This window comes from Centroberyx affinis, unplaced genomic scaffold, assembly GCF_046629955.1.
Source record: "Centroberyx affinis isolate AG114_WGS23_722 - 3 ecotype Tasmania unplaced genomic scaffold, CSIRO-AGI_Caff_v1 ptg002751l_1, whole genome shotgun sequence".
NCBI classification, from domain to species: domain Eukaryota; kingdom Metazoa; phylum Chordata; class Actinopteri; order Beryciformes; family Berycidae; genus Centroberyx; species Centroberyx affinis.
The window spans coordinates 199,651-214,501 of NW_027280914.1; the positions used below are offsets into that span (position 1 = coordinate 199,651).

Below are 14,851 nucleotides of genomic sequence, written 5' to 3' on the forward strand. Positions count from 1 at the left end.
TCCAATGAAGATCCTTTCCTGTATTGAATCCATAGTCCTGGGCCTTGAGTCTGTGCTTACTACCACACATACATGTGAAGTTTTTCCTTGTTGCTTTGATGACCTCCTTGCCAGAAATATATTTGGAAATAATAAAAAAAAATCACATCAAGGGAGAATTCAGGACCAATGTTCCCGCTAAGCTTTGTCCATCTGTGCAAGATAGTTTGGTGACCTACATCTTGTCATTTATCACATTGATTAAATTAGAATATCCTCTATCTTCCTCCACCTGTCCCCAGAAATTTAGTTGACATCAGGGAGTTTTAAAGTTTTGGTGGCAAATTATATCAGATTGAGGAACTGTGCTCTAGGGTTTACTGAACTCACAGCCTTGCAAAGGTCAACGATGCACAACTAATAACAAGAAATACGCACTGGTGTGTAACAGTCATCCTCCCCACCCTCTCTCACCCCAGTAAATGTACTGTAGCTATACTGTATGTGTGCTCAGGTCTTCTTGAGGGACAGCGGGGAGCCTGGCAACAATAAGAGCAGCTGTCCAAACATTTGCCTGTTTCACCGGCAAGCCCTTTGTCAAGAACCAGAACAAACCTGGAGGCATTTTTAAAGTGGAGCCTCTTTGACGGGATGCAACAGCTGGCCTCACGTATCCAACTCTCTGCAGCGGTGCAGGATCGTTGCTGCGGTCCATCCATCCTCTTTGCCCTACAGTGAATGCCACCGCCTGTCAGCCCCGGCCCTCCGAGTCTCTTTCCTCATCCCGGGTGTGTTGACGAAACGCGTTTGGGGTCGGAGACTGCGTATGAAATACCCTCAGGCTTTAAGACCAAGGGCCATCGTTAACTCTCAGCAATGCATCTGTCCCACAGCTCCTGTCAAATTACTTGTGTCCATGCCTTCTCCCCTCACCCAGTGGGCATGATTGCTTCAGTCTGTGTTATTCAACTTGACTCCAGATGTTGGTTTTCTTCAGAGAACGGCAATTTGGCAGCTATGTTGCGTATGTAGCCCACATGCACAGACAAGGGAGACCATTGTAGTCCACATGGTTGGGGTTAAGCTGAGTGAATTTTAAGAAACCAGAGTTTCAAATTGCCATGCAGCGGACTTTACTTCGCATTTCTAGTGGGGAATACACATGGTCATATAACTGTGACTCAGTGTTTGACGCAGACTACCATCATTGTTGAGTTGAAGCAGTTCGATTCTCTTTTATTCATGCCATTAAAAGTGCAACATTGTGAAAATCAAGAAGCAAATACAATCAATCAGATTTCACTTCTCTATACCTGTGTGCCGTTAAAGTTAAATCATTCAGTTAATTTTCTAACCATGTCTGTTGTCTAATGGGCGGTATCTAATTGAGGAAATAAGTAAAGTAAGTTTCTATTGCTGTGCAAAATCCACTTAACTACTAACTACTAACTTTAACTACAAGTCTTCACACTTTCGCTGCAAATTTTCCACACAACTCCCACAATCCTCTTTTCCTATTCAGAAACAGCTATACGTCATCATTATGCTGTGAGACTGTACAGAATCTTGTGGGAAGAGTCGATCTTAGCTGCTGCAGTTCCTATTAGACTGCTGTAAACCCATATGAAGCTTGACATTTGCACTGAAAATATGCTTACCTTATGTTTACCTAGAGGCCTGGTTTAACCCCTTATCTTCCACACCTCTCCTCAGTGAAGGTGTCATTTTATCATGAAACACTGAAGGAGATTTCAGGAAAAAGGAGTCGATTGACTGATCTTGGTTTGACCTCATGGTCTAACTGTAATGCAGCTTTAATCCACTGAGTGGCAGTGTGTCCCTATGAGTCCAATAACCTCAGCCATGATACACTTCTATATGACAATTATAAAACAGAGAATAACAATATCAGTGGGCCTACAATCAGACATGATAACATTCCTGGTCTATTATGTAGATTCTACATAATAGACCAGGAAGGTTATCATGTCTGATTGTAACCCTTAACCCAGAGTCACCGTAATGTTCTACATTGTACATGTTCTACAAGGATGTGATGTGATGCCCACATGCTAAAAATGAATGCACTCATGGTAGTGAATGACATCCCCTTTCTTCTTGCTCTGATTGCCTTCTAACAGGCCTTCTATCTCTCTCCTTAACTCTAATTCTGTTTCTGTTCCTGCACTCCGCTCTTGCATGATCATTCTCTGGTCACAGGAATATTGGACATGAAAAAAAGATGCTTTCAATGACAAACAAAAAAATTGAAATCTGGAAAAAATCTGATGTACAGTGAAGGGCTCTTTCAATAAATTTGGTAAGATGTGGGGCCCACTCTTTGCATTTGCAGAAACACTTGGACTCCCAGTTGTCCCTGATTAAAGGCTCAGCTCCCTTGTATTTTATTCTAAGGGTAATAATGATACATTCTTGCTTGATATATGTAATGGATGTTTGAGAAATAGCCTGACTTGACCAAACCTAGATAGACTACCACATCGTGCTTTAACTGTTAAATGTTATTTGTTTTTTTAAATTTCCCCTTCTTTTTATTTATTTCTTTATTTCTTTATTTATTTAGTAGCTGCTGTCCAAATTCATTTATTGTTCTTGTTAAATTGTGTTTGTTTTGTTTTCGTAACACGTAACATAATTTGGCACAATGTCAATCTCAAGTGCTCTTGCCACTGTGTGTGTGTAAAAACTCAGTAAACAACATTATTGAAAAGTGTACAGGGTCTATAGGGGTACAGACTGTCCAGGGCCCCGAGCTGAGAAAGGGCCCCTAAAGTGTCTTAAGTGTGTCTCAACTGTATATTTATAAATATTTTATAATTTTGTTTCACACTGCTCTGGTTTTGAAACGGTGTTTGGTTGACATCTACAAAACTGCAAACAAATAAAACGTTCTCAGAAATATGTCATGTTTTGTTAGGGAAAAAATGGCTCAAGCAAGAATAAAATGTGACTTGCCTTTTCCTGCACAGACTAAAACAAATTTGTCCTTCCTTGACAGATTTTGAACTGGGTATTACTGGTGAGTTTGACTATGACAGGTGATTAGTGCTAACAAGGTAATGCCCAAAACCCATTAATTTCAATTAGAGATGTGTCTGACATCAGTGTTTATCATAGCTGGAATAATGGAGGTGTGGGGAGGAGAGGGACCTGGAGTGGGGCCCAGAGCCCCCTCATGTGCAAAGGACCCATAATTCCTAGCTACGCCCCTGCATGACAGGCGCGAACATTATCATCCAGGTAGAGTATTTACACACACAAACTCGTGCATATTTGTCGAAGCGGGCTGGTGTTGCTGAAAGGTGCAAAAGTGCAAAAGTGCGCTGCAAGCGGGACCTGTGGCGCGACTTTTCCAGCGCCAGTGGGGGGGCGGTGACGCGCTCGCGCTCCGCAGCGGTCACATTACAGCCTGTTTCCGGGACGAAGAAAGAGCTTATAGGTGGAGAGGCGTGGAGAAACTGGCTGTTCTTATTGCCGTCATTGTACCTCTATTGTGGTGCAGTCATTCGCCTCAACAGTGAACACCCCCCCTCCCGCTCTTGTGTGTGTGTGTGTGTATGAGAGAGAGAGAGAGAGAGAGAGAGAGAGAGAGATACTCAAGTGAAACCTGGAGAAGCAAGGACAGGGCAGCCAACCAATCACAGAAACCCTAGACGTTTAAAGGGAAGGTGGGCAGTCTCTCCAGCTTTATGAGCGACTTATTTTACAACCTCCACACATTCTCATGTTTTCATACACAGTGTCCTGCTGAAACTCCAACAGAACCCACCGTTTGGATAAGAAATAGTTGGCCTGCGCCGGCATGGATCTAGCCTAAGTGGCGTTTTTCTTTTTTTTTCTCCCTCCATATGAGCTGCTGGATGCTACTCGCCCTCCCCCCGCTGCACTTGTTGCGCAGAGACTAGATGCGCCGCTGAGTCCTTGGAGAGGAGAGCAGGGACGGACCGGCCGCTGCAACAGGTGCACACACAGCATCACCTCCCAAACACACAGAGGTAGGGAAATCTTGGACCATTTGGCAATTTGTTGGGGGAATGTATTGCTCGTATTGATTATTTTTGACCAAACAATATTTCATCCGTGCGTAAAGAGGTGTTTGCCTAAGAAAAAATAATTCCGTAGGTCTATTTTTCATTTTTTTTTTTTTATGTTTTCCCATTTAGGCCATATTGACCTAAAGATAACATTAAACTTTTAATGCCGATTTGAGAAGAAGTTGCCCATCTTCACTCCCACTGCGCGCATCAAGCCAGGATGCCAGTTCTGATGAGCCCCGACATCGCCAACAAGTTTAAGGAGAAATGGCTGGCGGTTCACCCGGAGGACCCGGCCGCCGGGCCCGACTCTGTCCACCTGGACGACAGCCTCACCAGCCTCCACTGGCTCCAGAATTTCTCCATCCTCAGCGCGGACCCGGAGCGCCCCGGCTGCCCGTCCTCCCAGCAGCACCTGCTCTATCTCAAGCGGCTCGGCTTCCCCAGAGGAGGCACCGACTCCCCGTCCAGCCCTCCCGCCGGGGACACCGCCGCCACCGGGATGCCTCTGTACCTCGGGAGCCCCGTTACCTCCGGCAGCGACTCCACCACGGACCCGAGGCTCGCCAGTTATGCACAAATCGGGCACGGCTACCAACACATCCCCGTGCAGGCCAGCCCGCCGGCGGAGATCGACTACAAAACCAACCCAAAAGTCAAACCGCCCTATTCCTACGCCTCGCTCATCTGCATGGCCATGCAGGCCAGCAAGCAGCCCAAAGTGACTCTGTCCACCATCTATAACTGGATCACGGAGAATTTCTGCTACTACAAACACGCAGAGCCCAGCTGGCAGGTAACCGAGACCGTCTGTCTCCGTCTCCCTCTATTATTGATGAGTTAGATAAATGGCGAGGGAGAGAAGGGTGACCAGGGACAGCAGTGTCACCATCAGACACCCTGCTTTATAGGACATCAGACAAGACCCTGTGGAAAAGGCTCTGTATGTGGAAAAAAACATGAATATATTAGGTGTAGTATAAGATAAGTACATAAAACACAAGTAAATTCTTTTCTGGTTTACAACTAAATGGGGTCAGTTTCTAGTTTCTGCCTTTGATGGCTGAAGTGTTTTTTAATGCCAACGTCTCTCTGAAATTTCCATCTTCCCAGAGAGTGCTCATACAGGATTTTGTCTGAAGGGAATGGTGACAAGTGTACCGGGTGGGGGTGGAGAGAGCACTCTATTTGTGTGTGTGTGTGTGTGTGTGTGTGTGTGTGTGTGTGTGTGTGTGTTAATGAGGGTTCCTGAGAGAGCTGGCAGCTAAGCACAGCTGATCATGTTTGAAATGCACAGAGCTGCGTGTTACTAGAAAGCCTCATTAGGTACATTTGCTTTCCTATACAAACAACAACAATACCCCCCCTCCCCCCTCCACTCTATTTCTCTTTCTCTCTCCCCGTCTCCCTTACAAAGACAGACTGACACACATTTTGCACGACCAACTCTTAATTTGTTCGACTCAAATGAAAATCTGACAGGACCGTGTTACATGTTCTTTTTGTTTTTTGTTCTCTATCTTTCTAACAGAACTCGATTCGCCACAACCTGTCCCTCAACAAGTGTTTCATGAAGGTCCCCAGGCAGAAAGACGAGCCGGGGAAAGGAGGCTTCTGGCAGATCGACCCCCAGTACGCCGACATGTTCGTCAACGGCATCTTCAAGCGCAGGAGGATGTCGGCGAACCACTACAGCAGCAGCAGCACCCACAGACAGAGCAAACTGCTGCAAGGCCGCGAAACCGGCTACCACGGCGCCCAAAATGGCTGCCCGTACCAAGGCGGGAGCGGCAAACGAAAGCACCTGTCCTCCAAAAACAGCAGCAGCAAGGCCCTGCGGACGACCAAGTCTCCCCTCCTGGCGACGGAGGCCCACGGCGCCGACGTCCTGAGGGGCGACTTCGACCTGGCGTCCGTGTTCGACGACGTCCTGAGCGGGAACTGCAGCAACTTCGAGGACTTGGACATCAACACGGCGCTGAGCTCCCTGGGCTGCGAGATGGAGGTTTCCCTGCAGGGGAGGCAGCACTCGGCGGGGCTGGGGAGGTGGTGCGGCACAGGAGGAGGGGCGGAGCTCCTGAGTCAGAGCCAGCCGCCGAACCACCACCAGTCCTACGGCTACATGGAGCTGAACGCCGCTTCCTTGGAGTGTCTGGTCAACGTGGGGGAGCTGCACGTCCCACCCCAGCAGCAGCAGCAGCAGCATCAGCATCAACAACAACAGCTGGACCAGGATCAGCTGCTCCAGCCCCATCTCCCCCTGCAGCAGTTCGAGGAGCCCCACACGCTGTTCCCAGACCAGGAGGAGGTGGTGCTGCAGCCGTGGGAGGAGATCAAAGAGGAGGCGCAGGTGATTCCTCTGACTCTGGATCAGGGCTTTGGCCTGTGCGAGGGCTTCTTCACAGAGATGCAGCCATGGGAAAGAGTGGAGGCCTATCTGTGACCTTTGAACCCCAACCTCCCTGACTCCTAATGATTGACTCCCCTTATTGTCCTTAAAGGAGAATACCGGTGGCAATTAGAGTTACAGCCCATTTAATCCTGGCTACGTCTAGTTTACATTTCCCCCAATCATTTTGCAATGCATGCCGTATGTAACTAGATTTTTTTTTTAACATTTACTCGTTTTTCATTTTTAAAATACGGTGTCAAACCTAGCTTGAAATGAACTGCTGTCCCGGCTAACAAAGACGCCCCAAATTTAAAGACATGGACGTGACAATAAAGTTTTAGAGGCGACATGTTTTTGAGGGATTATTTCCTGGAGGAGACTTCCATTTCTTCCAGCTGACTGACAGGAAGCAGAGCACAATGAAATAAGAATAAAATAGAAACTTTGACAAAACCAAATTATGGCTTCATATATGTACTGCGATGGATTATCTCGCTTGGACAATATTCAAATCTGTGGAAGTTGTTTTTCATACTGTGCAAGAATGAATGGCGGAAAAATGGCTTCTTCTGAAGGGAGGAAAACGAGCGCTGATATCTCCAACTATGCTGACTGTGTGCAAAAGGTAAAGGAGAGGGGAAAGCTACACCGTTGGCGCAAATTTAAATAAAACACCGGTATTATCCTTTATATTGGACTTGCAGGAACTATAAGAAGCTCTTTGTAGCTCTGGGATTTTGATCAAACTCTCACTGGGACAGATGAAGGCTTCTGGAGGGACTCACTGCAAAAAAAACAAAAGTTATGTCGACCCAACCACCCTCCTTCAAATGGCACTCTCTCTACAAACAAGCACTGTAATGGTGGGACTGAGAAGACATACAGACTTGTATTTTGCTACATTAGCATCAAACACTCTTTTTACCAACATGCAATGACATCTGGAATTCATCTCAGTGATCTATGTTGTGTGATGATGAAAGATGACGTTTTGTTTGATCCCAAATTGTAGAGTGTCAGCGAGACAGAGATGAGAAAACTGTAAATTCATAGTTTGAGAGATTAGCAATCGGTCACTTATGACTTTGTCACATAGTCAATTTAATATATATTCACTGAGGTATATATCATGGAGCTGGGCATAAGCATTTGCCATTTGTCTACAGTTATGTATTGCAAAGCAAAAAGAGGAGCAGACCTGAAATTGATCGCCTTCTTGTCTGTCATGAAATAAAACATTATGCACTTTGATAGGCAGCAGTTTTAGGAAAGCAAGAATTTTTAGTTTTCTTTTTTATGGTATTAAAAATGATCTACATGTTGTTTTCTGAAGTTTACTGACCATAATGCAATGATGCATATAATTGTCCATATCAAATTTTTTTTTTTTTTGCCATGAACTCAATGCTGCAATAATTAAATCTGACAGCAAAAGTTGTGTTTGCTTAAATCTACTGTTATATTTTCCAAATATGCTCAACTGGGCTTTTGTTGATTATATTCCGCCAAACTGTTGATAAGGAATATGCAGTTCATTGGTGTTTTTGTGTTGATAAATAAGAAAAGAAGCGAAGAGTGAGAACTATAGACAGCTCTGTATTCTGTCACTGGGTGATGGATTTCCTTTTGTCTTTGATTATTTTGGTGTATGTCTTTTTTTTATGTGTATGGTTTGTTTTCATAAATCTGAATTTCAAGATATGTATGAGAATGATGAAGTAGAACTCTTTTGGTTTGGGGGAAAAAAATGATAAACAGATACAGGAATTCAACTCTTACTAAAGGCCAGATTTTCTCATTGTATCATATGGATCAAATTTGATATGAGCTCTTTGATCTCACCTTATTATTTTCATTTGTACTTTTTTTAAGCTGTTCAAAAAAAATGCAATCATGTCTTGATGCAATAAATGGTGTCATTTAAAACAAAAACAAACAGACGTTTATCCTTCATATGCCGCTGAGAAACATCAGAGATTAAAACACCTACAAATGATGGACTGCAGTATAGTGCTGTGGTCTGAATTATTGTTTGGGTTACAGCACTCTGTGTATTTAATAAAGAGATAAGGAGTCACATTTATCAGTCCATCAGGTCTGGACTCGCCTGGTCTTGCAACATCCAACTATCAAATACCCATAACTGCTGCTTTGTCGTTTTGCCTCTCCTTCTTAAAGGGTAAGTTCAGCAATTTTGGACCTATCTATAATTTGTCTCTTACATACCTGCAGTACTTGGACCCACAGAGAATATTGGCTCCAGAGTCAGCTGTCGGTTGAATCAGCGGAGCTCCGTTGCCTCTTGCTGCTAACAATGAGTCCAAATGGGGTTTGTCAAAAATATCTCCAAAAAAGAAATTTGTCGGCTCCATGGGGGAGTTGAGAGGAAACATTACTCACTTCCTCCATTACTCACACTTTCACTGATCAGGAAATCTCAGAGCTATTTTTCTCTGACGCTGCACAGACTGCTGTGGGGTGAAAGAGCTTTACTGGCGGAGTGATCTAGTTTTGTGATCTAGTCAGGTCAGATTGTAAACAGTAAATGAACTAAATATGTTAGTTGGTCGCCATATCGTTTTCACAGACTGGCTTTTTTTTTTAGATATTTTGAGAGACACCATTTGGACTAATTGTTAGCAGCAAGAGGCTGGAGTCAATATTCTCTGTGGGTCCAAGTACTGCAGGTATGTAACAGACAAATTATATATAGGACCAAAATTGCTAAACTTATCCTTTAAGTATCTCAGGTCAGTATGATCTTTGGTCTGAGTGAAGGAGGGAGCATTTTAAGAGGGGTGGGGGGTTTGGGATGGGGGGGTGGGGTGGGGGGGTGGAGCGAGAGAGAGCTGGGCAGGCTCAGGCTTGCCGAGGCCGTGGACCCGCTCACCTACCAGTCATAATTACAATAGGTGCTGAAGTCCATTTGAAAACACGTTTCAGGGCGCCGCTGCAGGGGAATGTCGAATTTCAGAAGAGAAAGGAGAGGGATGAGGAGGAACAGAGGAAGATGGAGAGTATAGAAATAAGTTCTTACAATGATGGAGGTACACAGCAAAATGTGTTTAAGTCTTTTAATTTAACAATGAGTGTGTAAAAATCAACACTATGCCAGTGTTTATATAAGCCTATACACCCATCAAAGTTAATTTAACACTCTGAGATAGTTTTGAACAGCCGTCCCAGAGCCAAATCAACTCTATGATTGGACAAACAACTGTCCAATCAACACTTATACATAAAACATATTCTTAATATATACTGAACAAAAATATAAACATAACATGCAACAATTTCAAAGATTTTACTTGGTTACAGCTCATATAAGAAAATCATTCAATTGAAAGAAATTTTGGGCAATGGAAATGTTCACTAACAGGGATGTAACTAAAGATTTGAGAGAAATAAGCTTTTTATTTTAACTCATGAAACATGGGACCAAAACTTTACATGCTGCATTTATATTTGTGGATGGATAATTCTTCCTGCTTATAACCAAAGCCTGAAAAAAACACTCCTATGCCTGATGCATCCACAACTTTTAGAATATAGAAACCTTAATTTGGGTGTGTCGTACGATCCCATACACGTGTTTCTATAATTTAGGCCCACTGATGAAGTATGTAGTGAATATGAGGAGTGTAGGTTGCAATGGAGAGAGGACCACTGGTGTAAGAGCTACCTAAGGCATGGCAGCATCAAAGTGTTGTATTGGGGTTTCAAACCTACTCTCCTTTCTCTAGTCGTCTCATACAGCTAGCTACCTTGAGGCCGTGCATCCACACGGCCGGCCCACTCAACATGTAGGTCCTGCATCCACCAGCATGTTCTGCTGAGCTGGATGGGGAGTGTGGGATCAGAGAAAAAGGCATACTTCGTAGCCGCATGCCCTGCGAACCCACCGCCGCATCTCAACCCTTTCCAGGATTTTGGTCCTATGCCCCGTATGAAAACGTGCTTTTCCACCTCAAATCTCTTTTTAATTGAAAATGCGGAGGAAAAGGGGAGAAATGCGGCTTATCCCGTCCCTCTGGCTCACGGCTCCCAGCGGCGACAGGTCATGTGTGGAGATCTCCAGGAATGGGTGGAATAACTCAGATTCCTAAAAACAGCAGGGACTACAGCCGGAGGCGAGGCGTGTGACCGCTGACCACCCTGCATGGAAGAAAAGCACTCTTTAGCAACCGAAAAAGTGGCAGAGTTTGTGACAGTTATGGATTGTTTTGTACCAATTACTATTAATCTATAGGCCTCCTATTCACCTATGCTTCTAGCAAGAGAATTGGGAAAGAGATGGAGAAGGAAAGTCTTTCAATCCTGTCTTTGCAGTGTCACTATCACTGTCAAGTTCGGTATAAAGGGTAAAGAGGTATCCATTACACCCAAGCATATGTGTGTGTGTGTGTGTGTGTGTGTGTACGCGCGCATCCTGTGTGAACTTGCACATTTGTCTCTATTTGCCCGCGAGTGTGTGTGCACGTGCGTTTGTGTGCGCTTACATTATGTGCCCCGTAATGTTTGTGTTGGTCCGTGGATCTCTTTGTCTGTCTGTGCGCTCCCCGTCAAGCGTGTGTGTACAAGGCTGCGATCGGAGCCCCATGGCGGGCCAGATAACACTATCTCTATGGAGCCAGAGCCCCGTGGCTCTATTCAGCGAGGTGGATGAGAGGCTGGGACTGCCCAGCACGCGGACCTGCTCACAGAAGGAGGAACAAGCCAGGCTGTCACTGTAGGAGCGGCCTAACCTGGCTTATAATGGTTTATAACCCCCCCGCTGTACCCCCACTGGAAGGCATCTATCTATCGCTGTTGTCCCGTGAAAACCATGTAACTCCAATATTGGTGATTTTCATGTTTTCACTTCAGTTGAAGGATCACATGGTCCTCAGAAGGTTGAGAACATTCTCCGACCTTTTGGACTTATGAAAGCAAAAGAAAATAAAAGTCAAAAATGCATTGTGATCAAGCTAAAACAAGGCTGTTTTTCTTAGTTCCTGAAAAGTTGACATTTTGGAGATACAGGGTTTTCGCCTGACAGTGACGCTGTGTGTGTGTGTGTGTGTTAGTTGTGCGTGCATATGGGTGTTGGGAGGCTTGATGACTGAGACAGAGGGGGGGGGGGGGCAGAGATAGAAACCGAGACAAGAAGAGGGTGTTTTCTGTGTTTTATTACCCTCCTGGCACCCTCTGGACCGCTCCTGATTAGAGTCAGGCATAAACAGGGGCACCCAGCTTTGCTAAGAAGCACCCCTCCTGGTGCGAGAGAGAAAGCGGGTTCAATTCCTCATTTATTGGGGATAGCCGCTGAGCTATTCTTTACGGGGGATCGCAGATAGAAGACACATGAAGGGGGTCCCTCACTAATTAGATCCTTCAACGCGACACAAAGCAGAAAGTGTCAGCGGGAGAACGCCCCTAAGCCTGTTTTATAGCCCCAGAGGAACCCCTGGGCGCGGGTGATTACAAGTATAGATAGCTGTTAGATCACATTGATAACCCCATAACGTCGGTACAAATATCTATGAACTGGAAAGGGAACAACAAGTTGCTGTTTTGTTTATTAACAACCGGAAATTTTCCTCTTTTGTGTACTCCATCCAAACCCGGACAAGGAATCGTAGTAGTAGACTGTCTGAGAAACCGTCTGGAAATTGTCTTCCCTCTCTGGTTTCCAAGCCCTCATGACATATTGATAAGGGAAAAAAGCCTGGATGGATATTCAGTGGTCCGACCATCCGTTAATACCTCTCCAGATGGACAGAAAGGGGGAGGGGCTTAGGCAGGAAATACACCTAAATAGACTTTCCAAAAGGCTGTTGTTTATGCATGAAATGCTAATGAGGTTTCCATTTAGATTGCCTCTTCCATTTTGAAAGGAATTGCGGATGGTAAATTAGAATAAAAGGACTGAGGTGTAGGATTATAGTGAGAGGGTTTTCTTTTATTAAACAGAGATTAGGTATTATCAAGGTCTATCCTACTTGCGTAATTGGTCAAAGTGTGTACATGGTTATGTCTACATACAATAAGAACAGAATCACCATTGTGTGTGTGTGTTTCAAATAATTGTATTGAGTGTTTTTAGCATTATTATTCAACAAAAGCCTTATTGGTAGAGTTTTTGTCCAGAAGAGCCTTTATCCCTCCAAATGTGGCTTTGACTAATGAAGACTGGGTCTACAATTTGCCAACCCACCTCAAACACACACATAACCCCTCCAGATTTTGTTTCAGTTTTGATGTGCTAATTTCATTTATTCGGGGCATGTAGCACACACACACACACACACACACACACACACACACACACGCAGGCGTACAAATGAGCACAAACTGCACACACACACACAGATGATAATTATGGCAATGTATAGAGGTTCTGTAAGGCTAAAGAGGCTCTATTCAGCCTTATAGGACTGCTCAGGGCTTATCTCTCTCTCTCTCTCTCTCTCTCTCTTTCTGTCTCCTTCCCTCTTCCCTCTCTCTACATGTTTCTCTCTCTCTCTCTCTCTCTCTATCTCTCTCTCTCTCTCTCTCTTTCTGTCTCCTTCCCTCTTCCCTCTCTCTACATGTTTCTCTCTCTCTCTCTCTCTCTCTCTCTCTCTCTCTCTCTCTCTCTCTCTCTCTCTGTCCCTCTCTCATGAATCTCTCCAGAGATTGATGGAACATGGGGAAAACACATGCAAGATCGCTCTGTCACTGCAGGGTACAGCCACATCGTAAACCATTTCCGTCAGGTCTGTCATGCTCCTAAGTGCTCAGAGTGCCTTTCCCATCAGGGACCTTGAGCTGTACATTTTTCTTGTGCTGCACAGTGTTGCTGCCACTGGGGACGGGGGAAATCGAGTGAGGTCAATCTCATGAAAAACATAGCCTTTATATGCTGCCCACCGCTGGGTAGATTGCACACCTCATTTTTTGAGTTGGCATTGCTCGACCTGCCGGAGTGATCATTTGCCTGTGAATGCGTATGAGGTGCACTGTTGTGCATTATGGGTATTGTATCATGTCATGCCGTGTTTTATTGTATCATATCATATCATGTATTGTATTGTATGGTATTGTGATCACAGTATGCAGTATATCAATATGTATATTGTAGGTTGGTGCGACAACAACCACCTCCAGCTCAACATCACAAAGACCAAGGAGCTGGTGGTGGACTTCAGAAGGAGTAGGAGGCCCCCAACCCCCGTCACCATCCAGGGAGAGGAGGTGGAGATGGTCAACTCCTATCAGTTCCTAGGAGTGCAGCTCAACAATACACTGGACTGGTCAGACAACACTGAGACCCTCTACAGGAAAGGACAGAGCAGGAGACTCAGGTCCTTCAACCTGTGCAACAGGCTGCTGCAGATATTCTACCAGTCTGTAGCAGCCAGTGCGCTCTTCTTTCCTGTGGTGTGCTGGGGAGGCGGCATCAAGGCAGGGGAAGCCAACAGAATGAACAAGCTGGTGAAGAAGGCTGTCTCTGTTGTTGGGAGTCGGACTGGACCGTCTGGAGGCAGTGGCAGAGACGAGGATCAGTGGCATCCTGGAGAACCCCTCTCACCCTCTCTACGACGAGCTGAGGCTGATGAGGAGCAGCTTCAGCCACAGGCTCCTCCTCCCACGATGCAGGACAGAGCGGCTCAGGCGTTCCTTTGTGCCGGCGGCCATTGGACTGTTCAACAACATCAGCAACCCCGGTGCCAGCCAGTCATAACTCCTGACCCCCCCCCCACACACACACTCCCAGACCCTGCACATGACTCAGACCTAGACTGGGTCTGAGTCATGTGCAGGGTCCCCCCCCCTTCCTTCATCAGCACTAATGACCAACTCCTGATTATGTATATATACAGAATATATATTTAAGAATACGCATTTATTATTATTATTATTTGCATTTTTGCACTGTCTCCATAGTCTCTATATTATGTACATTACCTCTATTGTTTTATCTTAGTACCTCTTCTTTTTTATTATCTTATTGTACTTACTGTACTTGTTTTCCATGGTACTGCCAGTTGCTGCTGTGGCACCTGAATTTCCCCAAGGGGATTAATAAAGTGCTATCTTATCTTATCTTATATCGTATCATATCGTATCGTATCGTATCGTATCACATAACAGCGTATCGTATCAAATTGCATCATAGCGAATTGCATCGTATCATATCGCATTGTATCATATTGTATCATATCACATTGTATCGAATTGCATCGTATCGCATTGTATTGTAGCGTATCGTATTGTACCATATTGTTGTATTATATTATATGTGTATGTCGTGTCGTATCATATCATATGTAATTTTTTGTATTGTATCATATTGTATCACATTGAAACGCATCACATCACATCATTTTCTTTTCGTTATTTCATTGCATTTAATAATATTTTATTGTATCATGTTGTATGGTGTTGCATGGTGTTGTATTAT

The 14,851-nt window shown here is 44.7% G+C and overlaps 1 protein-coding gene across 1 annotated transcript; it reads left to right on the forward strand.

Annotated features, from left to right (window-relative positions):
* The first annotated feature begins 4,254 nt into the window (after positions 1–4,254).
* foxj1b (forkhead box J1b) lies at positions 4,255–6,477 on the forward strand. Its single transcript, XM_071535709.1, has 2 exons — positions 4,255–4,830; positions 5,566–6,477. Exons 1-2 carry the CDS (start codon positions 4,255–4,257, stop codon positions 6,475–6,477), a joined length of 1,488 nt encoding a protein of 495 aa, XP_071391810.1.
* The last annotated feature ends 8,374 nt before the right edge of the window (positions 6,478–14,851 follow it).